This window comes from Podarcis liolepis (genome assembly GCF_965112155.1).
Source record: "Podarcis liolepis genome assembly, chromosome: 16".
NCBI lineage: Eukaryota > Metazoa > Chordata > Lepidosauria > Squamata > Lacertidae > Podarcis > Podarcis liolepis.
In genome coordinates this window covers 7,304,918-7,331,469 of record NC_139567.1, presented here as the reverse complement: position 1 = coordinate 7,331,469, position 26,552 = coordinate 7,304,918, and the positions used below count along the sequence as shown (strand labels likewise).

At 42.6% G+C, this 26,552-nt stretch overlaps 3 protein-coding genes across 5 annotated transcripts in view; 1 reads left to right on the top strand and 2 right to left on the bottom strand.

Moving 5' to 3' along the window:
- Positions 1-26,552, bottom strand: part of LOC310695811 (interleukin-36 receptor antagonist protein-like) — a 92,995-nt gene that overhangs the window by 58,087 nt on the left and 8,356 nt on the right. The window lies entirely within an intron of this gene.
- Positions 2,807-26,552, top strand: part of LOC310695809 (interleukin-36 receptor antagonist protein-like) — a 40,345-nt gene continuing 16,599 nt past the window's right edge. Inside the window, exon 1 of one of the 2 annotated variants that reach the window (XM_083480788.1) lies at positions 2,807-3,146. The gene's annotated coding sequence lies outside the window, so the exon portion shown is untranslated. The remainder of the gene's footprint in view (positions 3,147-26,552) is intronic. The other variant, XM_083480786.1, reaches the window with a different exon arrangement.
- LOC310695803 (interleukin-36 alpha-like) lies at positions 4,336-26,506 on the bottom strand. 2 transcript variants are annotated; one of them, XM_083480772.1, is made up of 5 exons: positions 26,370-26,506; positions 7,894-8,115; positions 7,655-7,777; positions 5,688-5,827; positions 4,336-5,001 (listed from the first exon to the last, which is right to left on the bottom strand). In XM_083480772.1, the coding sequence occupies exons 2-5, from the start codon at positions 7,988-7,990 to the stop codon at positions 4,756-4,758; spliced, it is 606 nt and encodes a 201-aa protein (XP_083336898.1). In that variant the 5' UTR covers positions 7,991-8,115; positions 26,370-26,506; the 3' UTR covers positions 4,336-4,755. The 2 variants fall into 2 exon arrangements, with proteins under 2 accessions (XP_083336898.1, XP_083336897.1); XM_083480771.1 differs by lacking the exon at positions 26,370-26,506 and adding an exon at positions 10,045-10,200.

Below are 26,552 nucleotides of genomic sequence, written 5' to 3'. Positions count from 1 at the left end.
TCGCCTTTTTTACTTTAAAACAGACTTGGGAGAAGGATAGGGACATAGCTCAGTCGTAGAGTAGCAGACTTACATGGATAAATTTTCAGGTTCAATCCCCAGTCAGTGAAGGGCTTTGGGCCCTGTGCAATGCCCTGCTCCCCCCACTCTGTTCTGCAGCATTGTTTTGGCACCCTCTGCAACGTGGCACCCACTGCAACCACACCAAATGGGCCACCCTAAAACCACCTCTGCTCTGGTATCTCCCTGTAGGTCTGGGACAGCATCCAGACTGAAACCCTACAGAGCCGCAGTGTACAGCAGTGCTTCTCAAGCTATCCAGTGTGTTGGATTAGCATTCCCACCCACCCGGACTGCAATGTGCCAGGGACCAGTAGCATGCTTGGTCCCTGAAGCATCCCACCCAACCTGGGCTGTAGTGGAGTCATTGGAGACTGGCAGCTGATGACTCTGATCCATGAACCACCCCTTTGAGTAGCGTTGGTGTAGGAAATACTAAGTTAGATGCATCAATGCATCTGACTGGGAATAAGGCAGCTTCCCATGTTTCTGTGTCAATCATGTTCTGGACTGCAGGGCATGGGGTTTTATGGGAGGGAAAGCTCACTCTTTCCCCCTCGCTCCAAGGGCCCGGTGAAATTCTAATCTCAGAAGCTGCTATTTGCCTAGGGAGGGAAGCTGCTGTTGGTGCCAGAAGCCTAATGGGCCATGTAAAGGAATATGGTGCTTGCTGTCTCTTCCCTTCTCCCCTCCCCCTGACTGCAAGAAGGTTAACCTGCCCGATTAAATTGGTTATTTTCTGTGGGGGGCCTGGGAGGCCTCTTCTAAATCAGCCTCCACTGGGGGGGATGTGTTTATTCATTATAGTGGCTCATTAGACAAAGGGAGTGAAGGGAAGAGAATCGACTGCCACCTAGTGATTTAGCTTCTCGTCTCCCACAAAGTTGCAGCCTCCCGCCAGTACGCCCTGCTGAAATTTGTGTTCCCAGCTCTGCCCAGCACCTCCCCTCCTCCAAGTCATGTCAGACAGCGCAGCAGGGAGGTGGGTGTAACTGAGCAGCAATCATCACAGTGTGGTGCCGGGTGGAGAATATTGGGTTTGTTTGACACACGGAAAGCATAACGTTTAAATCTTTGTTGAGTCTTAAAGTTCATTGGGGGGTTGAGGGCCTTCATTGTCTCACTTGGCTTACCTGACTGCAGAGATGGGGAACCTCTGGCCCCCCAGGTACTGGCGGAAGAGCTCCCTAAACACACGAGAGCCCCATGGGGTGGTGATTAGTACATCATACTAGGCCAGAAGTGGCTGACCTGTGGCTCTCCAGATGTTGCTGGACTATAACTCCCATAATCCTTGGTCATGCTGGCTGATGTTGTCATTGTGGCCATCTGAAAATTGCTGAACTGTGGGTTAGCCACCCCTGTCCTAGGCCTAGAGAGACCCAGGTTCAAATTCCCACTTTGCCATCAAGCTCATGGGATGACTTTGGGCCAGTCAATATTTGTAAAGGCGAAAGATATGGTGGTAGAAGATTGGTAAAACCATACATGCTACCAAGGAGAGGCAGGACTTAGATTTGGAGATATGCTTCAGAGCTCCAGACTATGGGGAGTCCCGAAAAATCAACAATTATAATTTGGTCTTTTATTATTATTATTATTATTATTATTATTATTATTATTATTATTTTAATTGGATTACGATTGGATATGTTAATTGGATGTTTTTTATTGGAAAATTAATAGAAATGATTAAAAAAACCCAAAACCATAGGCATCTGGTTGGCCATTGTGAGAAGAGGACACTGGACTAGACGGGCCTTTGCTCTGACTCTTATGTTCAGCATTGCCAGCAGTGGAGGACTTTGGGCTCTCAACCCTCCCTGGGCTGGCTGGGCCAGAAGGTGGTGGAGCCACCAAGGGCACTGAGGTCCAGTGCCAAGGGCCTTCTGGTGGTTCCCTCACTGTAAGAATTGAAGTTACAGGAAATCAGACAGAGGGCCTTCTTGGTAGTGGCACCTGCCCTGTGGAACACCCTCCCACGAGATGTCAAAGAGAACAACAACTACCAGATTTTTAGAAGATATCTGAAGGCAGCCCTGTTTAGGGAAGCTTTTAATGTTTAACAGACCACTGTATTTTAATATTCTGCTGGAAGCCGCCCAGAGTGGCTGGGGAAACCCAGGTATATGGGCAGGGTATAAATAAGTTGTTGTTGTAAGGTGTGCAGCCACCAGCAGTGGCAGCACCAGCAGTCATGTGCTTCATGGGCTCCAGGACATGCCTCCACCGCAGCTGCCCAGTTCACTAGGGAGGTGCAACACTTGCCCTGCGCCAGCAACCCATGCTACACCACTGCGGCTACTATCATTCTGAACAATTCATTTCACTGTAGCGCTGGACTCACTCTTCATCTCCTTAGTTTGCAGACCCGGAAAGCACAGAATTTCTGCCAAGGTCCCCTTCCTTTCCTCCTCTTTCAGATCCCCAGATACTGCCAACTCTTCCCTCCTCTCCTCCACTGCTGCATTTGCCCAGGTTCATTTATCTCGGGGCAGAGCAATTTGAATTCTATTGTGACGAAGGCCTCTATGATTACTGCAATAAAAAGGAGAGATTTGCAGCCTCTTGTGTTTCTGAGCTAATTCTGCCACCCGTTTATTTCATCAATCGTGCATCGCACCAATGGTTAATGGCATGCCCCTCTCAGGAATGAAGAGGGTGGGGGTGTGTGGGGGTGTGTGAATGGAAATGTTTCCAGTTTAAAAAGGAAGTTGCTTCAGTTTCATCTTCCCTTGTCACTTTTAAAGATGTGTGAAAAGAACAAATTCCTTTTTTGAGTGGCCAGGGGACAACCGCGAGATATATAATTGTGCAAGGGAAAACACAAGGACATTACCAAAGATGGTTGTGCAACAGATTTTGCAGCAAGAACCCGCTGTTGTGCAACAAGCTTCCACTAGCACAGTTGTTGCAGTGGATTCCTTTGAACTCTGCCATCCACTAGTACATGGGCTCTTGTACTGGGAAACGGACCATTTCACAGGGGTTGAGATATGTCCCTTGATGTCTAAAACTACAACGCCTACAATGATGAAAATCGGGAGCAGTGTTTGTGTTCTGGAAGAATGAAAACTTCCATTCCGGTATGAATACCTATTTTACAAGCTACAAATTTGGGAGATCCAGGGTGGTTATCTTAGAATCGTAGAACTGTAGAGTTGGGAGGGACTTTAAGGCATAGCTGTCAACTTTTCCCTTTTCTTGCGAGGAATCCTATTCAGACCAAGGGATTTTTCCTTTTAAAAAAGAGAAACATTGACAGCTATGCTTTAAAGGTCTTCTAATCCAACCCCCTGAAATGAAGTAATCTTTTGCCCAATGTGGGGCTCATATTATGATAAGGTCACGTGCCCCATAGGAGTCTCTAAGCATCTTACAAAAATTTTAGAGCATAAATTTTTATATGACTAGTATAGGGGAGAATCAGTTGAAAAACTCCTTTGCAGATTTTAATACCTGTTTTCCAAGTTGTACACTTTGAGAGTCAGTGTGATAGGAGGTTCAAATACAGTCATACCTTGGTTCTTGAATGTTATGCATTCTGGAAATCCATTCAACTTCCAAAACGTTTGAAAACCAAGGCACGGCTTCCGATTGGCTGCAGGAGCTTCCTGCACTCAATCGGAAGCCACGGAAGCTGCGCTGGACATTTGGCCTCCAAAAAACATTTGCAAACCAGAACACTCACTTCCGAGTTTGTGGCATTTGGGAGCCAAAACGTTCAAGTCACAAGGCGTTCAAGAACCAAGGTACGACTGTACTTGTTCACCCATAAAGTTGGCTGGGTGCCCTTTGGCTAGTCAGTAACCATTTCCCAGTCTCACTTGTTTCATAGGGTTGTTGTAAGTAGGGATGGCAGACAAATCCAATCCAGTTTAATGATTTATTAAATGTGTATACCATCCTTTATCTGTAGATCTCAAGGTGGTTCACAACATAAAAATACAGTGGTACCTCGGGTTAAGTACTTAATTTGTTCCAGAGATCCGTTCTTAACCTGAAACTGTTCTTAACCTGAAGCACCACTTTAGCTAATGGGGCCTCCTGCTGCTGCTGCGCCACCGGAGTCCGATTTCTGTTCTCATCCTGAAACAAAGTTCTTAACCTGAAGCACTATTTCTGGGATAGCAGAGTGTGCAACCTGAAGCGTATGTAACCTGAAGCATATGTAACCCGGGGTACCACTGTACAGGATAAAAACACAAAATACATGATTAAGAAAAGAACCAAAAACCACAAACCAATAGCCCTTTTCCTCCTTCCACAAGTACATTTAAAAGGGGTATAAGATAATTTTATTTCACATAAATAATTCACTCTTTCGGAAACAATGCATAAATTGAAACACCGTCATCCTTCCAAATTTGCCTTTCTGAATTTTGCAGGCAGTTTCCCCAACCAAGTCATATGTACAGAAAGGCACATGCTAGAGTTAAAGTGTGCAGAAAATTGCATATGCTAGTGGAAAATGACACAAAAAATGCCGTGTATTGAGGGGGAAATACTTTGCAAAAAAATATGCAAAGTAGCATTAAATGTGTATAGCAGGAGAAAATTGCATTAAAATGCTAATGAATTTTCAGTAGGACTTCCAAAAAATGCGTAGCAGGCATGGAAATGTGGGGTATTGAACTTAAGGCTGGAAAAATTATATCTGTGGGACTTCATTCTACCACACCACCTGTACAGGGTCTACAGAATGGCAACAGCACCTCCTGCCCCTTTATTTGTTTTTTCCATGAAAAATTCAGTGATCTCAGCACCTCCTTGCTGGCTCAAACCAATAGGCTTGTTTGGCTCCGGCGAACTGCTAAGAAACCATCCGGGGAATGCTACAGATTCAAAGCTGCCAGTCTCCTTGCCGCTGGCAGTCTTGCAGAGGAAACTGAAGTTCTTGGATTCCTGCTTTTTATTATATAGATCCATAATTTTTTCTCCCTTAAAAAAACAAAACATTTTCACAACAATCGGCAAAATAATTTATTTAAATTCATCCAACAAAACAAGAGACCCTCTGTTGCCTCATAAAACCCTCTGCAGGGTTAAGGAGGCAAGACAGTACTGAGCAATCCTAAGTATTGGAAGCCAGTAGAACTCACACAAGCCAGCCTAAGTTACCCCTGCTTCCAATTCCATTATGTTGGTGGCAAGGAAATAAATATAGGTATTAGAAGAGAATTCCTGGATGCCAGGGTGCAAGTACTCTTTGGTGAGAGAACCCCAGCAGAAATTTAAAATCACAAAATATGTAGCAAAGTAAAGGGTGGAAATATAGGCTGTTAGACCTTCAAAATGTACCTTTCTAAGTTCCTTCAAAGTTTGTCTCTTCCCCCAAAGGCCACACATTTAATAAGTTAAAAATTGGTTTACTTACAAACACTTCAAAGGCCAGGTTCATGTGCTTTCCCATACATCAGTCAGAAGACACAGGCAGTAAAAATTGGCTTAGTTACAGTGGTGAATGTTCCTAAATTATTGGTACAGGAACTCAAGGGAGGCTTGTTAGAGCCATGTGGTCTGAGTTTGGAGCAGCCAGCTCAGACCTCATATGCTGAGCTTCTCATATAGACTAGGGGTGACAAATATGGAATCAAAAGAGACATTGAAGCACAAATGATACTCACCACTAACTTTAGCCGAGGTTGACCACCAACTTCCACACAGGACAAAGTGCGTTGCCCATCTTCTTTACCCATAAAGATGGCAGATGTTCTGTCATCTTTTTCCCCAATAATTTTATCTGGGACCACAGCAATTAACCCCTCTGGAGGTGAGCAGCTCAGAAACAGGATCAGTGGAGGGAAAGAGAGAGGAAGAGCGGGAGGAAGGGAGAGAGAAAGCATTATTGGTACAGGAGTCTTGGGTGACTGGAAGGCCATCAATCAGATTGAAAGCTGTTGAAGTGACCCATAAGAACAAGTCTCTAGAAAGGAGCTCAACCCCTATACTAGAAGTATGTCCAATGTTCATATCATGAGAGGTCCACTGCATAGCACAGGAGCTTGCACAACGCACAAGCAATCTTGTATCTTGAAGTGACCTTCAGTCCTCTTACACATTGTTTTTACAAAACAAAATATTGAAACCTCCTAAAATGGGTGCTAAGCTCAGAGGTAGCACACATTGTTCTGCAGGCATGTGCTCTACCAGTGAATTACAGACCTTCCCTGTCAACCATTATAACAGGTGAGGGTAAAGCAACAGCTCCCAACACCCTTGGCTATTGGCCATGCCTCTTAGGGCAACTGGAGGGTCAAACTTCCCCTGCATTAGAGGCTTGTTTCATAACTTTGTTCTTTCTTGCTTCTGTGCAGTGCCTGCTGCATGCATCTTGTCCATGGTGCCTCATTTTAGTCCATACTGGCTTTTCCCTCTGCAATCTCAGAGTTATTTATTCCATTTGGGGAGCTGTTCTCAAGCTGGATGGGTTTTTCCAATTGAAACACCCTGCCAGCTGTATCTTCCTGCTATGGCTTGCTAACTGTCCAAATGTGTAGATCTGAAAGAAGGGAGCCACAGGAAGATATTTCAATATAAGGCTGTGGTGAGTCCGCTATGGAGACCACTCACCACAGTTGCAACACACATGCAACATCTTTTCCTGTAGCATGAAGACGGCATTTTCTAGGCTGATGAGAAGCAAGGCTTGCACAATGCTGATTGACTGGCTCCATCTGTCATCTCTAGCTGAAGCAGGAATGGAGGACCTTTGCCTCCCTCTCAAGGTTGTTCTTAGATATCAACTTCCAGCCAACATGGCCAATGGTCCATGCAATATCTGGAGGGGCACAGGCTCCCCATCTCCAAGTTAAAAAGTTCATGTGGCAGGTGGTATGACAGATCATTCTCTGACAGATACCCTTGGAGAACCACTGCCAACTGGAATAAGTGAGACAAGATGGACTAGCCTTGGAATAAGAGAGATGGACCAGTGATCTGGGCAGGATGGAGCAATGGTTTGACTAGGTCTAAGGCACCTGCCTATGCAACTAGTGACTAAAGGCATTGCATTAGAACAGACTCAGCCCAGAACTCTCCTCTTCCCCATTTCACAGTGGCTCTCATGAACCCCATGGATAAGTCCCACAAGAGGATTGCTGAGCCTTGTTTAAGAAGATGCTGCCAAGTCACTGGGTTGGCCTTGCAACTAGGCAAAGTGGGACACTCACTTCAGGCAGCACATCCCTGTGTACCTAAGCTAGTCCATTTCCCCTGGGTGTGGTCAAGGATGTTGTCCCATTACTAGTGTTGAAGTAAGATTCAACTGCCACTGCCAGGCAGATTCTAGCATATGTGGAATGGGAAGACACTATCTTGTCCTTCACCCAAGACAACAGGGCCTGCCCTACCATTAGGAAGAGTGAACCTATCTTGTTCCTAGCATTAAAAAAATATTCAACTGCCAATCCAGTTAGCTTCCATGCCTGGAATGAAGGATGGGCATTAGCTTGTCCTTTGCCTCAGGCAGAAAAATGTCTTGGACCAGCCCTGCTTAATCAGACACCTCCCTGAAACTAGGTTATCTAGTTCCACTTGAAAACAGCCAGCCACCTGGGGTGGAGGAACTGAGAAACATGGTAGGAGCTGTTACCTGGTGAGTTGGAATTTCTGGGAGCTGAGAGCAGCTGGTCACCCACTAACAAGAGGTACTTCTGGTTAATATCCCAAATTTTGAAGTACCAGGGATCTGGTAATGACTGGATCACAACCGTACCTGGATGGTTAAAAAGGCAAAAATTTAAAAATCGAAACTATTGGCATAATGATGATTGGCATAGTTTGGAAACTTAGCTTAAGCTATGAATAGAAAAGTAAAGAATCATTTTTCACCTGGAGGCGGCTTCTTAAAATGATTGAATAAATCTTTCATTTCCTGTTGTACAGTTTTGTGGGGCTTCCTCATTTCAGCCTCCCCCATTTTCTCCATTTCTTCTTGATGAGTGGTTGAGGTTCAGACTGTATGAAGTTCAGATTTCTGTAGGGGGAGCTTTTAAAAAAGAGTGACGTCTTACGCTGCGATCCCCGATGAGCTTCCGGTTTGGTTTATTTCATCTATAGATCATAGAATGACAAACAGACAGTAGCAATATATGAAACTACATCAATTCTTATAACTAACATCCTTTGTACTCCCAATGATGTGAACTATTGTAAAACCTTTGTCAATTCATAGTTTGTTTATTTGATTGTTTGTTTGTTTGTTTGTTTGTTTGATTGTATGTTTGTTTGTTTGTTGGTTGGTTGGTTGGTTGGTTGGTTTGCTTTCTTGGCATAAATGTATCTATTTTAAAGCAGTAAAGATATACACATAGATCATAGAATGGTAGAGTTGAAAGGGACTATTCGGGTCAATTAATCCAATCCCTTGAAATATAGGAATCTCAACTAAAGCATGCAGGACAGTGTCTTGCCAAAGGCAAGGTGGTTCTTTTAAAATGAGATTCAGAAGCAATACAAAATACACAAGTGAGTGAGAAGATTAAAGATTTTATTCTGAAACAGTAAGCAATGTACAGTGGTGCCTCGCAAGACGAAAAGAATCTGTTCTGTGAGTCTCTTCATCTAGCGGTTTTTTCGTCTTGCGAAGCAAGCCCATTGACGGATTAGCGGATTAGTGCTATTAGCGGCTTTTAGTGGCTTAGCGGCTTAGCGGCTTAGCGGCTTAGAAAAGGGGGGGAAAGGAGAAAAAAACCTGCAGGAACTCGCAAGACATTTTCGTCTTGCGAAGCAAGCCCATAGGAGATTAGTTTTGCGAAGCACCTCCAAAACGGAAAACTCTTTCGTCTAGCGAGTTTTCCGTCTTGCGAGGCATTCGTCTTGCGGGGCACCACTGTATACATACCAAGCAAGCACTTCAATCTGCCACTTGGAAGCCCTCAAGAAGTGGCAAAGTGACTCCTCCAGGTAGCCTCAGTTTGCACAGCCCTGCAGCCAATCAGTCCATGCATGGGCTTCAGAGAAACTCTGCCCAAACCGTCAGATTTTATAGATATCCTGTGTAGCCTTCCAGACTGGCTACGTGCAGATCATCCATTAGCTACTCCCTCCCAGTGCCTCACTTTCTCAAACCACAACAAACATGAAAGAAGGTACCCAGCACGATCCTCCACAACTGATAAGGCAGGTTCACCTCCTGCCAACATTCCCAAACATTGAGGACTGTTCTCAAAAACATTCATATTGAAAAATAGCAATGAGAAGCCAAAATGCATTCCATCAGAAAACTTAACAAGAGAGAGGGAAGGGGAAAGAACAGAGGCAGGAAGGAAGGGCTCCTTGTCAGACCACTAGCTCCTGGATACATTCTGTCTTCCAGATGCATTTCTCATACAGTCAAACCTTGGTTCCCGAATGGCTTAGTTGCCGAACAAATTGGCTCCTGAACACCGCAAACCCAGAAGTAAGTGTTCCGGTTTGCGAATGTTTTTTGGAAGACAACCATCCAACGCGGCTTCCGCATGAGTGCAGGAAGCTCCTGCAGCCAATCGGAAGCCACTCCTTGGTTTTCAAATGGTTTGGGGAGTCGAATGGACTCCTGGAACAGATTAAGTTCAAGAACCAAGGTACCACTGTACAGACAAATAGCCATCTAAGCTCTGCTTAAAAACCTCTAAGGAGAGTCCACTATCTCCCAAGGGAATCCGTTCCACTGTCCAACACAGCCCATAGTTTGAAGCTGACTTGTTTCGAAAGATATATCTTGCACAAAAAGAAACATGATAGATGGGGAACATTGGCAAGAGGAAAGGCCAGATACAATTCCATTGCTTCACAGATGATTTGGCAGTGGAAGCAGACAATCTAGCAGACTGTTCCTTAACCTGGTGCCTTCCAAATGTTGTGGACTCCAACCCGACTTAGGCAACGTTCATAGAAGATGGGAATAGCAGTCCAATGATATCTGGAAGGCAGCAGGTTGTAGACGACTAACATTTCAACACAGAGACAGGCAATTCAGATAAGTAATTAAGGAAGTGGTACCTGCGCTGGTGCGATAAAGTCCCGTGCCTTGGGAGAGATCCTTTTCTCTCTGCTCTCCCCTGGGATTTGCACAGCATTATATTGTTGCTCAGGGAGGCCGGTAGGTGTGGTTTGCATGCTTCATGCTTATTTACATGTCAGATTCTTGGCACTTGAAATACTAATTTAACCAGTTTTTCAGGTCTATCGTCTGCACAAAACTTCACAGGCTCTTTGGGAAATGCCTAGTTGGATTTCCATCTGTTTTTTCGTTTGTTTTTTGAAGTTCAGTGATAGAAGTACTTCTGAACAAGGATGGATTCACTTGACCATTTGTATTATAAAACATTTGAGAGAATGTTGCCATGCTGCTTGCGTAAGTCTATTGCATACAGGATGTGCTACCAAGTTTCACACTTGCGTTGCTAAAAGAACTAACTAGGAAGACTTGGATTCCTAGTGTATTAATTGATTGAGATTGACCAACAAGCCTCATCCCCCATCTCAATTAAATGCTGTTGCTTCCTCATTCCTTTGGCTGCTTTGATCTCCAGCATTAATTGCTAGCAGCCTGGCGCCAACTTTTACACAGTAAGGAATCCAAAATTCCAGAGACAAAGGCTTAAAGCTTCCTTATTCCATCAACTCCCTGAAGGAATACTCCATTCCACCCTTCTCCAAACACTTATCCCCACCTTTTCCTCTCTTCCGGATCTGCTCTGGTCAAGAGTTAATGTGCTGGGGGTGAGGCTGACATTTGCTGGGCTCATAGTCTGCACCAACCACAAGAGCAAGAATAACCTGAAAGGCTCTTGTGCTCAGCTTAACAAATGGTAGCACATTGGGCATTACACATTTTGTGTGCAAGCAAGTGCATCTTGCACACTCAAAAATGACATTAAAACTAACTACCTTGAAAGAACTTCCTGAAAAGGTTGGCTCCGATCCTACTTAGAATGCTAAGAATGAAACCGCTCCCTGAACATTATGAAGAGTCCTTTGATTACAACACAATCATTCCTTTGCTTCCTCAGCACCTGAATAACATTTGCTGGGGACTGGGAACCTCAGATATGCAGATGACACAACATTGATGGCAGAAAGTGAGGAGGAATTAAGGAACATTTTAATGAGGGTGAAAGAGGAGAGCGCAAACTATGGTCTGAAGCTCAACATCAAAAAAACGAAGATCATGGCCACTGGTCCCATCACCTCCTAGCAAATAGACGGGGAAGAAATGGAGGCAGTGAGAGATTTTACTTTCTTGGGCTCCATGATCACTGCAGATGGTGACAGCAGTCACGAAATTAAAAGACGCCTGCTTCTTGGGAGAAAAGCAATGACAAACCTAGACAACATCTTAAAAAGCAGAGACATCACCTTGCCAACAAAGGTTTGTATAGTTAAAGCTATGGTTTTCCCAGTAGTGATGTATGGAAGTGAGAGCTGGACCATAAAGAAGGCTGACTGCTGAAGAATTGATGCTTTTGAACTATGGTGCTGGAGGAGACTCTTGAGAGTCCCGTGGACTGCAAGAAGATCAAACATATCCATTCTTAAGGAAATCAGCCCTGAGTGCTCACTGGAAGGACAGATCATGAAGTTGAGGCTCCAATACTTTGGCCATCTCATGAGAAGAGAAGACTCCCTGGAAAAGACCCTGATATTGGGAAAGATGGAGGGCACAAGGAGAAGGGGACAACAAAGGACGAGATGGTTGGACAGTGTTCTCGAATCTACTAACGTGAGTTTGACCAAACTGCGGAAGGCAGTGGAAGACAGAAATGCCTGGTGTGCTCTGGTCCATGGGGTCACGAAGAGTCGGACACGACTAAACAATTAAACCACAACAACAGGGAGATCATTAATGTGCTTAGGTCCCTGGCTAGCAGTTGTGGGAACACAATGCTGGGCTAGATCACCTACTAGCTTCATCCAGTGGCCTCGTCTTACATTCTATTTTTTCTGGGGGTGGGGTTTTAATAAATGAGGAACAGTCATTTATTGCCAAATCCTGAAACCTAATTAGCAGAGACTAATTCAGTATGCAGCCTCCATTTGGGGATTAACTCTAAACACCGGTTCATCCCTATAATATCCGCCTAATATCTGTAGCTTCCGTTGTTGTTTCCTCATCTGCCTCCTGCTTTTTGTAACATGGATGGAGAATCTCCACACTATTTTGTTACATTTGGGACATAATAAAGGCTTCTGGCCACCACTGTAGATTTTGACCCTACATATTTGTGGTTATCAACACCAAAACCTGCCAACACCAAATATTAAAATGACCGGGGGCTCACACTATTGTGAAATTGCAAAACATATTTCCCATTTCCTCACTCAGTAGCTGGTAACTTTCCAGCTCTTGTGCCTTGGCTGTGTGAGAGTGATTTTATCTTTGCCTTCGTGGTTGAAATGGAAACAGAGTATTTTGGCAAAACTCCGGGAGAAGGGACAGAAGCAAGTTTTTACTTTCATCTGGATTCACCAAGGCTCCAACCTGGCATGAAGCTGCCTTTAAGCAAGTCCAGAGTGCTTCTCTTTCACCACTAACTTTGGAAAACCTTCACACTAGAGAAATTAGGGGAAGGGTCTCCAAGCTGTGTAGAGCTGTAATGTCATGCTTTAACAATCTAACTGTAAGGCACCATCCCATCTAGATATTTCTTTTTTTAAAAGCCTGCAACCATTGTCTGAGACTTCACCTTAGACCACCTAAGGATTTTTGAACCTTTGTTATGGTGTTCAGAATCATCACATGTGAGTAACCTAACAAGTTTACTAGCAGGGTTTTAGAGAGCTTCCTGGGAGAGTTTTTAATCCAAGCCTGGTGGTCAATTGGCAGACCAGCTCTGCGTTATGAAGATGACTGCAAATGTGACCTGAAGGCTGCCAACGTCAACACTGCATTGTGGGAATCCATTGTAGACAACCACAGTGCCTGGAGACAGACAGTCAAGTTGTGTATCCGTAGCAGTGACCAGAGAAGAAATGACCACTGTGAGGAGCGCAGACAGAAGAAACGCCATGGTGCATCTGCAGCAGTACAACTGGGCACCTTCATCTGCCCTAGCTGAAACAAAACATGTCTCTCCTGCATTGGTCTCCACAGCACCAGCAGGTACTGTAATTCTCCAACAGTTTCTCCTCAGCCCCAAAGGTACACTGACCCATTGTCTCCCAAGACAGACAGATGCCAAGCATGGATAACAGCAACATTCTGATTTCCCCCCCTAATACCAGTGAATTTGATCTATTAAAAATGGTTGTTGTTTTCAAAATGAAATGAAATGATTTCAGCAACTGACTCTGAGCAAGTGGCTTGTTTGGCTCAAAAAGGGCGCTCATGAACCCAGAAACATCATGGATTCAAAAGAGAAAATCCCTTAGCTCTCTCCAGATCTACTGTAAATAGTGAACCTCTTTCGTTTTGTTTGTTTTGTTTTGTTTTAAAAATAAAGCTCTGTAATGCATGTTTCCTAAGAAATTATGAATGCTTAATAAAAATGAAAGGCTTGTTGTATCAATAAGACAGTGTGGCTGTGCATATCTCCACCCCCGGGAACTTTAATTACCTGTTTACTTTATTCTTTTTCTTTTCTCAGTTTTACAGCAAAGAAAAGACAAGACAAAAAATAACTGAAACCAGTAAAAGCAAACTCACAAAGCTTTCAATTAAAAGGACAGTAACCCTTAAAAGTCTGCATAGTGCTTTACCTCTCCAGACTGGGCAGGCTGCCACTGCAATGATATCCTGTTGCAAAAAGACTATCAACCTATGAGGTCTGAAAAATCATGAAAGGGTGGTGCAAGACCCTATATTGTGATATAGACAAAGCGATTTGGAACGCTTACTGAGGAAATAGGATCCTGGGTTTTGCCTCCATCCAATGTGCTTCTAAAGTTTGATTCCTCCTCCTACATTATTTCCACCACCACCATCATCAACAACAACACTGGCTAACTGGTGTGAACTAGGACTAACTGGTGTGAATTGGCTAACTCAGATATGTGGAGGGAGATTTATTTGGTGCTAGGATACTAACTGCTAGAATATTTCCCACACAACACTGCTAAGCTCCTGAACAGAATTTGGATCAATATCTCCACTTTGTGGAAAAAAGGAGGAACAGCACTTCCATAATTCTGTGTTTTATTCTGCTTTTCTCTTGTACATGGCTTTATGCTCTGAAGCAGTCTATAAATTTGTAGAATACTAATACTGCAGTCCAGGGGCGAGGAACCCATGACACTCCAGATGTTGGTAGACTCTAATTACTGTCAGCCCAAGCCAGCCAGGAATGATGGTGACTATAGAGTCCATCACATACAGTAACATTTGTGCAAACAAATCAGGAAGGACATGCACTGTTATATAACCACCCCACAAGCAAATCAGAACAAATGCTCAATGAAGAGCAGATATTGTATAACCTCTGCACAAGCAAATCAGGAAGAGTGCTAAATGAACAGATCGTCTTAGACTAAAGAAGCCACTTTCCCTCCATTTATATGAGTTTGAATATTTCTGAGCAGCTGCACCTCCAACTTCACCCCCAATGAACTATGGACCCCACCGTGATAGAATAAGTTGTCAAAAACAGGCAAAGGGTCTGCAAAATTCAAGCAGGCAGATGCAAGGGAGGTTTGATTGCTTTCTCACTGAAGCTAGTGCAGCATATAGCTTGAAATCAAAGAGTTAGCAGAACCAGTTACTGTATGTAGAAAGACCTTTGCCTAAGAAATCTGCTGTGGTTTATTCTTAATGCTTGTTGCTAATTTCAGAAGTATTTTTATTCCCCTTGCACCATTTAAATACCAGGTGGACTCTGACCACCATAAATGCATGTACAGTGGTACCTCGGGCTAAGAACTTAATTCGTTCTGGAGGTCCGTTCTTACCCTGAAACTGTTCTTAATCTGAAGCACCACTTTAGCTAATGGGGCCTCCTGCTGCCGCTGTGCCACTGCTGCACAATTTCTGTTCTCATCCTGAAGCAAAGTTCTTAACCTGAGGTACTATTTCTGGGTTCGCGGAGTCTGTAACCTGAAGCGTATGTAACCTGAAGCATCTGTAGCCCGAGGTACCACTGTAGTTTTATGTTTTGATTACATAGAAATCCTGTTTGGGTGTTGCCTTCTATGGGATCTAGTCCATATCACACCCACAGAGCATCATGCTTACACAGCTCAGTAGATGGTATAGAAAGCTGTCTAGAAAGCAGAAGGTTGGGGAAAGTTAACATTCTAACCAGTGCCAGATTTAGGGCAGTGTGGAAGGAAGGAAGGAAGGCTCTATTTATGCAGGTACCTACTGAGAAGATTCATAAAAAGCAACTGCACCAAAATGAAGTTATGTGAAAATAAGAAATATTTAAGGGGCGGTGCCAAATTATAGCTTCGTTCAGGGCGACATATTACCAAAGTCTGCCTCTGTTCTAACACACGGGTAGAAAGTCCAGAGTAATAATTGAAGGCGCTGATGTGAGAAAGTACTGTACCTTAGTGTGAAAGATCCCTCTCTGAAGTCTCTCCTGGGATTTACACATTTCATAGCTGCTTAAGGAGACTGGTGGGTGTGATTTGCATGCTCCTGTGTATCAGGATGCTTGAGTAAGGCTTGTGGCATCCTATTGTTCCCAGAAGCTGACACTTGGAAAAGTGAAGTAAAGCAACAAGCTTTTATAGGCAAGAGTCCCCTCCCTCACCTTCTTCAGCATCTCTCAGGCCCTTTTGAGAATGCCCAGGTGGATTTTACCTCTTGTATTCAAAAGGTGTTCGGGATTAGAAACACCTCTGAATCCATATAACCATTTTTATTTTATTTTTAGTCTTTGGGTGAGAGAGGTGGAGACAGAGCCTTGTATAAGTTGATTGCATATGGGATGTGCAAATGATTTTCACTTTTGCATTGGTAAAGGACCTAACTAGGCCCATCGAAACACTGAGTTTTTTAACTGATTGGAAATCCAACAAGCCTTATCCCTTCTGCTGCAGTGACCCCCTGCATTCATGGAAATGACCTTGGCATTATCAGCACCACACTCTAACCAACTGAATCGAGTTTTTGTATTTCCTTGGGAGGCATGTATTATGGAGCTTTATTTTAAGGAGGTGATGAAATCATTTCTCTTCTTTGGAACGAAAGGGCCATTTTTCGCAGATCAGAAGTAGTGTTCTTTTAGCAAGAAGTGTTTCCTGGGCTTCGACTCTCACCAGCCTCAACAACAATGACCAGAGCTAATTAGTGCCTAGCTAGAGAAGTAAAGGGATGGGTTGTCCCATAGAGGATGAGGATACTTGGCTCTTGTCTTTTTCTCTTTGTATAGCCAGTGTAAAAACCAGCACACACACAAACCAGTCACCTTTGGGGACAACTCTGTCAGTTTACATTTCTTAGTGCAGAAAGTATTGATCTGATGCGTAGAGATCTTTCCTATCCTAATTAATTCAAGAGGATTCATGAAGCTTCTCTGTGTGAAAGAAACAAGCAGAAGGTTCATGGTGTTTGGGTTATTCCTTCAGAGAAGCTGAGTATAGCTGGCTTAAACTGGTTCTGTTCTCTCTTCTGTCAAGGTCATGCTGACTATAATAGTAAGGCCAGAAGGAGCCTGTGTTTCACTTTCTCTTCCTCTCTCTCTTCCTTCTGGTGTGGTGTTCTATACATTGTGTGCTTAGTGTTAAGGTTTGGACTTATTATAAGTTACTGTAAGTTACTTATGTGACCATGGGGTCACGAAGAGTCGGACACGACTAAACGACTAAACGACTAAACAACAACAACAACTGTAAGTTTAAATTAAGTCTGCTGCAACTGGATTTCTTATGGACAGGGGCAATCCTGAATGTATTGGATTTGTGACCATTATGCTCATTTGCCTTCAGAAGCAGTAAGGCTCTGCTGGATGAAATACAATTGCCTCTGGTCTATTTTTGGAGAATCCTGCAACGTGTTAAAGTTTTTACTCTTTTTAAAAAGATTTTACATTGGAAGCTACTCTGGATAAATATGGAGTAGATTTGCATGTCAAACTCACCCCATTCACTTGGAGTTTTATGGTCTTGGGGGGAGTGATGCCGGAAGGCCTCTCTTCTGGAGGAGGCTGGGACAGAGACAGGAGGAATTGCCTCCCCTTATCCTGGCAGGGGCTGGTCACCTTTCCATCTGCAGGCATTTGCCAGAGATTTTCTTATTTAGCGGTTCTGTTTATGTTTGAATTTCACAAAGTGACCAATAGGTCAACCCAGACATGGGAGTCAGTGTTTTATTTCAGCTATCAGCTGCAATCAGTCTTGGAATTTGCTTTAAAACTTTTGTTTACAAGGGTATATAAAGATCCAAGTTTCTTGGCACAAATTATTCCACTCTTGCTGTGTCACTTAGCCAGGCTATAACCTGGGTTCTGACCCTGTTATCCTTCCTGGCTTTTCCTTCCTGACTTTTCCTTTACTGCCTCTACTCTCTTGCCTCCCTGGATCCCTGCTGAAGCAGAGATCCTTATTCCAGTTCCAGATCTTCATAGCTTCAGAGTTGGTGACTGGACCAAGGGAGTGAATGATCAAAAGCAATTATGTGTAAAGTTATCTGCTATTGAGTCAATAAATGCCAATTGTGTTGTGCAATTGCCCAATAGTGAGAGGACCTCCCTCAACAGTATTCTTTGGTGTTGGCTATCTTCGGTGTTAAAGATACAAAACCCACAGTTGGGGGATACCTTTATTAGGAGCAAAATGTCACAAAACAGAGATCAAGTGTGTCAAGAACTCTGGACTCTTCATCAAGCACATTGATTCACCAGCATCTCTGACTATTGGCCATGCTTGATGGGACTTATGGTGCTGGCTGGAGCTGACATGGAACCCTACAGATGTGGTTAGACTCCCAACATTCATCAGCCTGTGCATGAATGGCCAATTGTTTTCTTTTCTCGGTAATGGACTGGATGAGAGCCAACAAACTGAAGGTCAATCCAGATATGACTGAGGATTCCCTGTACCAGATGGGTGGGAGGTTGCCTGCTCTCGGTGGAGTTACACTCCCTCTGAAGGAGCGGGTATGCCGCTTGGAGGCACTTCTGGACCCTTTACTCCCTCTGGAGGAGCAGGTTCGTAGCTTGGATCCTTTGCTGTCACTCAAGGCTCAGGTGGCCTCAATGGCCCAGAGTGCCTTCCATCAGCTTCAGCTAGTGGCCCAGAAGCCGCTCTATCTGGACAGGGAAAGCCTAACTACTGTTGTCTATGCTTGGGTAACCTCTAGGTTAGATTATTGCACTGCATTATACATAGGGCTGCCTCTGATTGCCAATGGAGTTTCAGTAGGACTTTTTTTAAAAAATTGTAAAACAGGCGTGGAAATGTGGGGTATTGAACTTAAGGCTGGAAAAATTATAAACTGAGAGGAACCAAAACTGATAGATTCTCCCTTATATATCTCTCCAGGACTTCATTCTACCACACACCTATACAGAATATATAGAATGGCAACAGCACCTCCCTCCCCTTTAATAATAGTTTTCCATGTAAAATTCAGTGATCTCAGCACCTCCTTGGTGGCTCAATCCAACAGGCTTGTTTGGCTCCGGCGAAGTGCTAAGAAACCATCCGGGGAATGCTAAAGATTCAAAGCTGCCAGTTTCTTTGCCACTGGAAGTCTTGCAGAGGAAAGTGAAGTTCTTGGATTCCTGTTTTTTATTATATAGATCCATAATTTGTTCTCCCTTAAAAGAAAAGAAATGTTTTCACAACAATTGAAAAAATATTTAAAAGTGGTACCTCTGTTTTCAAACATCTCAGAAGTCGAACGTTTGGGTTTCTGAACGCCTTTTAGAAGCTGAATGTTCCACGCAGATTCCAGATTGAATTTTCTGTAAGCAAATGCTTCCAGAAGCAAATGCTTCGGTTTCTGAACATTTCGGAAGTCGAACGGTCTTCCTCAATGGATTATGTTCAGAAACCAAGGTACCACTGTATTAAAACTCATTCATCAAAACAAGAGACCCTCTGTTACTTAATAAAACCCTCTGCAGGGTTAAGGAGGCATGGCAGGACTGAGCAATCCTAAGTATAGGAAGCCAGTAGAACTCACACAAGCCAGCCTAAGTTACCCCTGCTCCCAACTCCATTATATTGGTGGCAAGGAAAAAAATATAGGTATTCAAAGAGAATTCCTGGATGACAAGATGCAGGTTTGGGGCAAGCACTCTTTGGTGAGAGAACCCCATCAGAAATTTAAAATCACAAAATATGCAGCAAAGTAAAGGGTGGAAATATAGACTGTTGGACCTTTAAAATGTGCCATTCTAAGTTCCTTCAAAGTTTGTCTCTTTCCCTAAAGGCCACACGTTTAGTAAGTTAAAAATTGGTTTACTTACAAACACTTCAAAGGCCAGTTCATGTGCTTTTCCATACGTCAGTCAGAAGACACAGGCAGTAAAACGTGGCTTGGTTACAGTAGTGAAAACTCCTAAATTATTGGTACAGGAACTCAAGGGAGGCTTGTTAGAGCAGCCAGCTCAGACCTCATATGTTGAGCTTCTTATATAGGCTAGGAGTGACCAATATACTTGATTAACTTCCTCTCAACAAAAGGAGGAGTGACCTAGCTAAGTCTAGCAGAACAGCTTAATTAGGGTGTTAACGTCTTCATGCATTGATTAAATTTAAGCATGTTGGTCACATGAGGCTGGTTATCCCACACATTCAGGAGTGGGTTTATTGCCAGCTGAGCCAGCCCAAGCCTGGCAGAATCAAAACAACCTTTTAAATAGACATCAAGGTAAAAGTTCCACTGGGTTGCCATGTGATATGACTGAATTGAAAGAGGGGTGGAATTGGTTGGGTCTTTCTGTGCCCCATCCTTCCAACCCCCATGCCCCCTTTTAATGAAAGGGTTGGGGCTATGCTGCTTTTATTGTAATGATTTGTATGGTTTTTAATCCATAATGGGACAGGGAGAAGGAGGTGGTGGCAAGGCTGGTGTTGTGCAAAGGCACTAGAAAGAGCACCAGCTTGGGCCTTTTTATTAGCCAAAATGAGTATCAAAAGAAAATTAGAGCTCAGAAGAAAAAAGAAATTCTGAATGAAATAGTAAAAAAGAAAAAGAGCTTAAAAAGGAAACCATTAAACAGACAGTCAAAATACTACAATCACAATATTCAGTGATAATTAACCAAGAAGTGGAATGGAAAATTAAAATATTAAAACAAAAGAATTTTGAGTATGCGAATAAGCCAGGGAAATTATTATCATAGCAATTAAATAAAATGAAAACTAATAATTTGATTAATAAGTTAAAAGTAAATGATAAAATGATAGGCAACTTGAAAGAGATTAGGAATCAATTTGTTAAATATTTTACAGATTTATATCGTAAGGGCCCAGGAAACAAAATAGACATTGAAAGATATTTACAACAAAACAGGTTGCCAAAAATTCCAAACAAATAGCTAAATATATTAAATGCTCCAATTAGCAATTTAGAAATTTTAAAAGCTATCAAAGAAACTAAAACAAGTAAAGCCCCAAGCCAGACAGGTTGATGGCAAAATATTATTAAAAATTACAAAAATGATTAGCCCAACCATTACAAAATGTAATGAATTAAATATTAACAACAGGGAAGATACCAAAGACCCGAGAAGAGGCATATATCACTTTAATTCCAAAACAAGAGGCCGATAGTATGGAAGTTAAAAATTATAGACCAATCTCGTGATTAAATTGTGATTATAAAATATTTGCTAATATCTTAGGAAAGAGAATGAAAGGCCTGTTGTTAGAAATAATTCACCAAGACCAATCAGGATTCCTCCCAGGCCGTCAAATGAAAGAAAATATTAGAAATATATATAAAAAAATGAATATTTGAAAGTGAGAAATGATAAACAGGCAGCAATGATGTTCATTTATGCTGAAAAAGCTTTTGATAATGTCTCATGGACCTTTATGGTGAAGGTCCTAGAGAAGATGAATTTTGGAATGACATTTGTAAGAGGAATATAAACTATCTATTCCAGGCAAAAGGCAAGGTTGATAATTAATAATACTATCAATGAAGAATGTAAAATTATGAAGGGTACAAGGCAAGGTTGTCCTCTCTCCCCCCTATTGTTTATTTTAGTTTTAGAAGTCCTGATGCGTAATATTAGAGCAGATGAAAAAATTAGAGGAATAAAGGTAGGAATTAAGGAAATCAAACTGAAAGCATTTGCTGACGATTTAGTATTTACAGTAGGAGATCCAATAATCTCACATGAACAGGTTATACAGAAGATACAAGAGTTTGGACAAATTGCTGGTTTCAAACTCAATAAAAACAAGACGAAATTATTAGTTAAAAACATACTGAAACATGACAAAGAAAAAATTCAACAAGAAATAGGCATAAATATTCATTATAAAGTGAAATACTTAGGGATCTGGTTAACACCAAGGAATATTAATATATATAAGGATAATTATGAAAATTTAAAAAAAGGAAATTGGAAATTTGGAATAGAATGAACTTATCTTTGTTAGGAAGTATATCAGTTATTAAGATGAATGTATTGCCAAAGATAGGGGTGCGGGTGGCGCTGTGGGTTAAACCACAGAGCCTAGGGCTTGCCGATCAGAAGGTCGGCAGTTCGAAACCCCGTGACGGGGTGAGCTCCCGTTGTTCAGTCCCTGCTCCTGCCAACCTAGCAGTTCAAAAGCACATCAAAGTGCAAGTAGATAAATAGGTACCGCTCCAGCGGGAAGGTAAACGGCGTTTTTGTGCGCTTCTCTGGTTCGCCAGAAGCGGCTTAGTCATGGTGGCCACATGACCCGGAAGCTGTACGCCGGCTCCCTTGGCCAATAAAGCGAGATGAGCACCGCAACCCCAGAATCGGCCACGACTGGACCTAATGGTCAGGGGTCCCTTTACCTTTTTATTGCCAAAGATGCTTTTTTATTCCAATCAATCCTGGTAACAGGTAATATGGCATGCTTCAAAGATTGGCAAAAGGATATTTCAAAATTTATATGGCAGGGTAAGATGCCAAGAATAAAATACAATTTTTTAACAGACATTAAAGAGACAGGAGGCTTCTCACTGCCGGTTTTGAAATTATATTATGAAGCCTCATGCATTTGTTGGATTCGGGAATGGATAAAATTAAAAAATACAGATCTATTAGATTTGGAAAGGCATGATAATAGAGTCGGTTGGCACGCGTACTGGTGGCATGAAAAGGCAAGAATACATCAAAGCTTTCGAAACCATATTATCAGGAAGGCAATATTTAAAGTCTGGGGAAAGTATAAAGGATTATTGGAACAAAAAACACCATGGTGACTCTCTCCGTTAGAGGCAATATCGGGGGGAAATTAAATATGGACACTGAATGGGCTACGTACAGAGAGTTGTTAATTGAATCAGAAAACCACTTAAAATTGAAAGAATTTAAGGAAGTTAGAGAGAAAGTAACAGATTGGCTGCAATATTTTCAGTTAGATGAAATATTTAAGAATGATAAAAAGATATGATATCAGTATGAAATTTCAACTTTTCAGAGAGAAATAAGAGAAAACGATATGAAATTAATATGGAAAATGTACAATCTGTTGCTTGAATGGAAAACAAAAGATGAATAGGCAAAATCAGTTATGATTAAATGGACACAAGTTGTGGGACACAATATCCAGATAGAGGAATGGGAAAAATTATGGAAGACTGAGATAAAATTTACAGCATGTGTGGCGATTGAAGAAAATTATATAAAAATGATGTATAGATGGTATCTAACTCCAGTCAAATTAGCTAAAATGTAAAAAAAACTAAAGAAAGTAAGTATTGGAAATGTAAAACATCAGAAGAGACATTTTTTTCACATGTGATGGGATTGTAAAATTGAAAAGAATTATTGGGAATTGATTTATAATGAAATGAAGAAGATGTTTAAAATGGCTTTTGTTAAAAAACTAGAAGCTTTCCTACTAAGTATTACAGGAGTGGATATATCAGCATTACAAAGGAACTTATTTATGTATGCAACAACAGCCGCACGAATACTGTTGGCACAACATTGGAAAGAACTAGGTGTACCAGCCAAAGAAGTTTAATTAATTAATCAAATTAATGGAATATGCTGAAATAGCAAAATTGACAATGAAACTAAGAGGACGAGACAATGAATTTAAGGAAGATTGGAAGGACTTTATTGCATATATACAAAAGCAATGTATACAGGTTAATACATTAGTAGGATTGCAGAACTCCTTGTAATTATATTATGAATGAACAATAAGTAATGTTAATGGTTTTTAAATTTATAATGGACATGTGGTATAATGATAAATAATGGAACTAAGGAAGGGGCTAGAGGGAAGTCAATTTTTTTTTGTTCAGTTATGAATTTGTATTCTTGTTGTTTTATTTTTGTTATTTTTGGAAAATTAATAAAATATTATAAAAAAACAGAAGAAGCACCAGATTGGCATGATGTACACACACTGGCAGAGCCAATCTTGCCACCAAGGGAGGTCAGGTAAGCGGTGCGGGTGATTGTTTAGCACAGAATACGTCCAGTCTTAATCATACTGGATGAAAGAAGAACAAACAGATAATTCTTATGGAATCAAAAGAGACGCTGAAGCGCAAATGAAACTCACCACTAACATTAGCCGAGGTTGACCACCAACTTCCACACAGGACAAAGTACGTTGCCCATCTTCATTACCCATAAAGATGGGGGATATTCTTTCGACCTTTCTCCCAATAGCGTCATTCGGGGTCACAGTGACTAACCCCACTAGAGGTGAGCAGCTCAGTAACAGGATCAGCAGAGGGAGAGAGGGAGGAAGGGGGGGGGGGGAGAGAGCATTATTGTTACAGGAGTCTTAGGTGAATGGAAGGCCGCCAATCAGATTGAAAGCTGTTGAAGTGACCCATAAGAACAAGTACAAGTAGAGTTCAACCCCTATACTAGAAGTATGTCCAATGTTCATATCATGAAAGGTCCACTGCACAGGAGCTTGCACAGAGCACAGACAATTCTATATATTGAAGTGACCTTCAGTCCTCTTACAATTTTTACCAAAAGAAATATTGATACCTCCTAAAATGGGTACTAAGCTCAGAGGTAGCACACATTGTTCTGCAGCCCTTGCCTGTCAACCATTATAACAGGTGTGGGGAACCTTTATCCCTCCTAACGTGGCTGAACTTCAGCTCCCAACACTCTTGGCTATTGGCCATGCCTCTAAGGGCAACTGGAGGGTCAAACTTCCCCTGCATTAGAGGCTTGTTTCCTAACATTGTTCTTTGTTGCTTCTCTGCAGTGCCTGCTGCATGCATCTTGTCCATGGTACCTCATTTTAGTCCATACTGGCTTTTCCCTCTGCAATCTCAGAGTTATTTGTTCCATTTGGGGAGCTGTTCTCAAGCTGGATGGGTTTTTCCAATTGAAAGAATAGCCCCAAATTTGCACCCTGCCAGCTCTGTCTTCCTTCTATGGCTTGCTAACTGTCCAAATGTGTAGAATTGAAAGAAGGGAGCCACAGAAAGATATTTCAATATAAGGCTGTGGTGAGTCCGCTATGGAGACCACTCACCACAGTTGCAACACACATGCAACATCTTTTCCTGTAGCATGAAGACAGCATTTTCTTGCCTGGTGAGAAGCAAGGCTTGCACTATGCTGATTGACTGGCTCCATCTGTCATCTCTAGCTGAGGCAGGAATGGAGGACCTGTGCCTCCCTCTCAAGGTTGTTCTTAGACGTCAACTTCCAGCCAACATGGCCAATGGTCCATGCAATACCTGGAGGGGCACAGGCTCCCCATCTCCAAGTTAAAAAGTTCATGTGGCAGGTGGTATGACAGATCATTCTCTGACTGATACCCTTGGAGAACCACTGCCAAATGGAATAAGTGAGACAAGATGGACTAGCCTTGGAATAAGAGAGATGGACCAGTGATCTGGGCAGGATGGAGCAATGGCTTGACTTGGTATAAGGCACCTGCCTATGCAACTAGTGACTAAAGGCATTTCATTGGAACAGACTCAGCCCAGAACTCTCCTCTTCCCCATTTCACAGTGGCTTTCATGAACCCCATGGATAAGTCCCACAAGAGGATTGCTGAGCCTTATTTAAGAAGATGCTGCTGAATCACTGGGATGGCCTTGCAACTAGGCAAAGTGGGGCACTCACTTCAGGCAGCACACACACACCCACACACCCACACACACCCCACACACACACGATCTGGCCCACAGAGGGATCTCTGCTGGAGTGAACTGGCCCAGGTGAGGTAAACCTTGCCAACCCCTGCATCCTTTGCCTCAGGCAGAAAAATGTCTTGGACCAGCCCTGCCAAATCAGACACCTCCCTAAAACTAGGTTACCTAGTTCCACTTGAGAACAGCCAGCCACCTGGGGTGGAGGAGCTGAGAAATATGGTAGGAGCCGTTACCTGGTGAGTTGGAATTTCTAGGAGCTGAGATCAGCCGGTCACCCACTGACAAGAGGAACTTCTGGTTAATATCCCAAATTTTGAAGTACCAGGGACTTGGTAATGTATGGATCACACCCATGCCTAGATGGTTAAAAAGACCCCAAGAAACCTATTGTCATAATGCTTTTGGCATAGTTTGGAAACTTAGCTTGAGCGATGTAAAGAATTCTTTTTCACCTGGACGTGGCATATTGAAATGATTGAATAAATTGTTCATTTCCTGTTGTACGGTTTTCTGGGGTTTCATCATTTCAGCCTCCCCCATTTCTTCTTGAGGAGGGGTTGAGGTTCAGATTTCTGCAGGGGGAGCTTTTAAAAGAGAGAGATTTCAGAGGCTGCATTCCCGATGAGCTTCCGGTTTGGTTTATTTAGTCTATAGATCATAGAATGGTGGAGTTGAAAAGGACCATGAGGGTCATCTAATCCAATCCCTTGCAATATAGGAATCTCAACTAAAGCACCCAAGACAAATAGCCATCTAAGCTCCGCTTAAAAACCTCTGAGAGTCCACTATCTCCCAAGGGAATCCGTTCCACCGTCCAACACAGCCCATAGCTTGAAGCTGACTTGTTTCGAAAGATATATCTTGCACAAAAAGAAGCATGATAGATGGAAAACATTGGCAAGAGGAAAGGCCAATACAATTCCATTGCTTCAGAGATGATTTGGCAGTGGAAGCAGAGAATCTAGCCTACTGGTCCTTAACCTGGTGCCTTCCAAATGTTGTGGACTCCAACCCGACTTAGGCAACATTCATAGAAGATGGGAATAGCAGTCCAATGATATCTGGAAGGCAGCAGGTTGTAGACGACTAATATTTCAACACAGAGACAGGCAATTCAGATAAGTAATTAAGGAAGTGGTACCTGTGCTGATGTGATAAAGTCCCGTGCCTTGGGAGAGATCCTTCTCTCTCTGCTCTCCCCTGGGATTTGCACAGCATTATATTGCTGCTCAGTGAGGCTGGTAGGTGTGGTTTGCATGCTTCATGCTTATTTACATGTCAGATTCTTGGCACTTGAAATACTAATTTAACCAGTTTTTCAGGT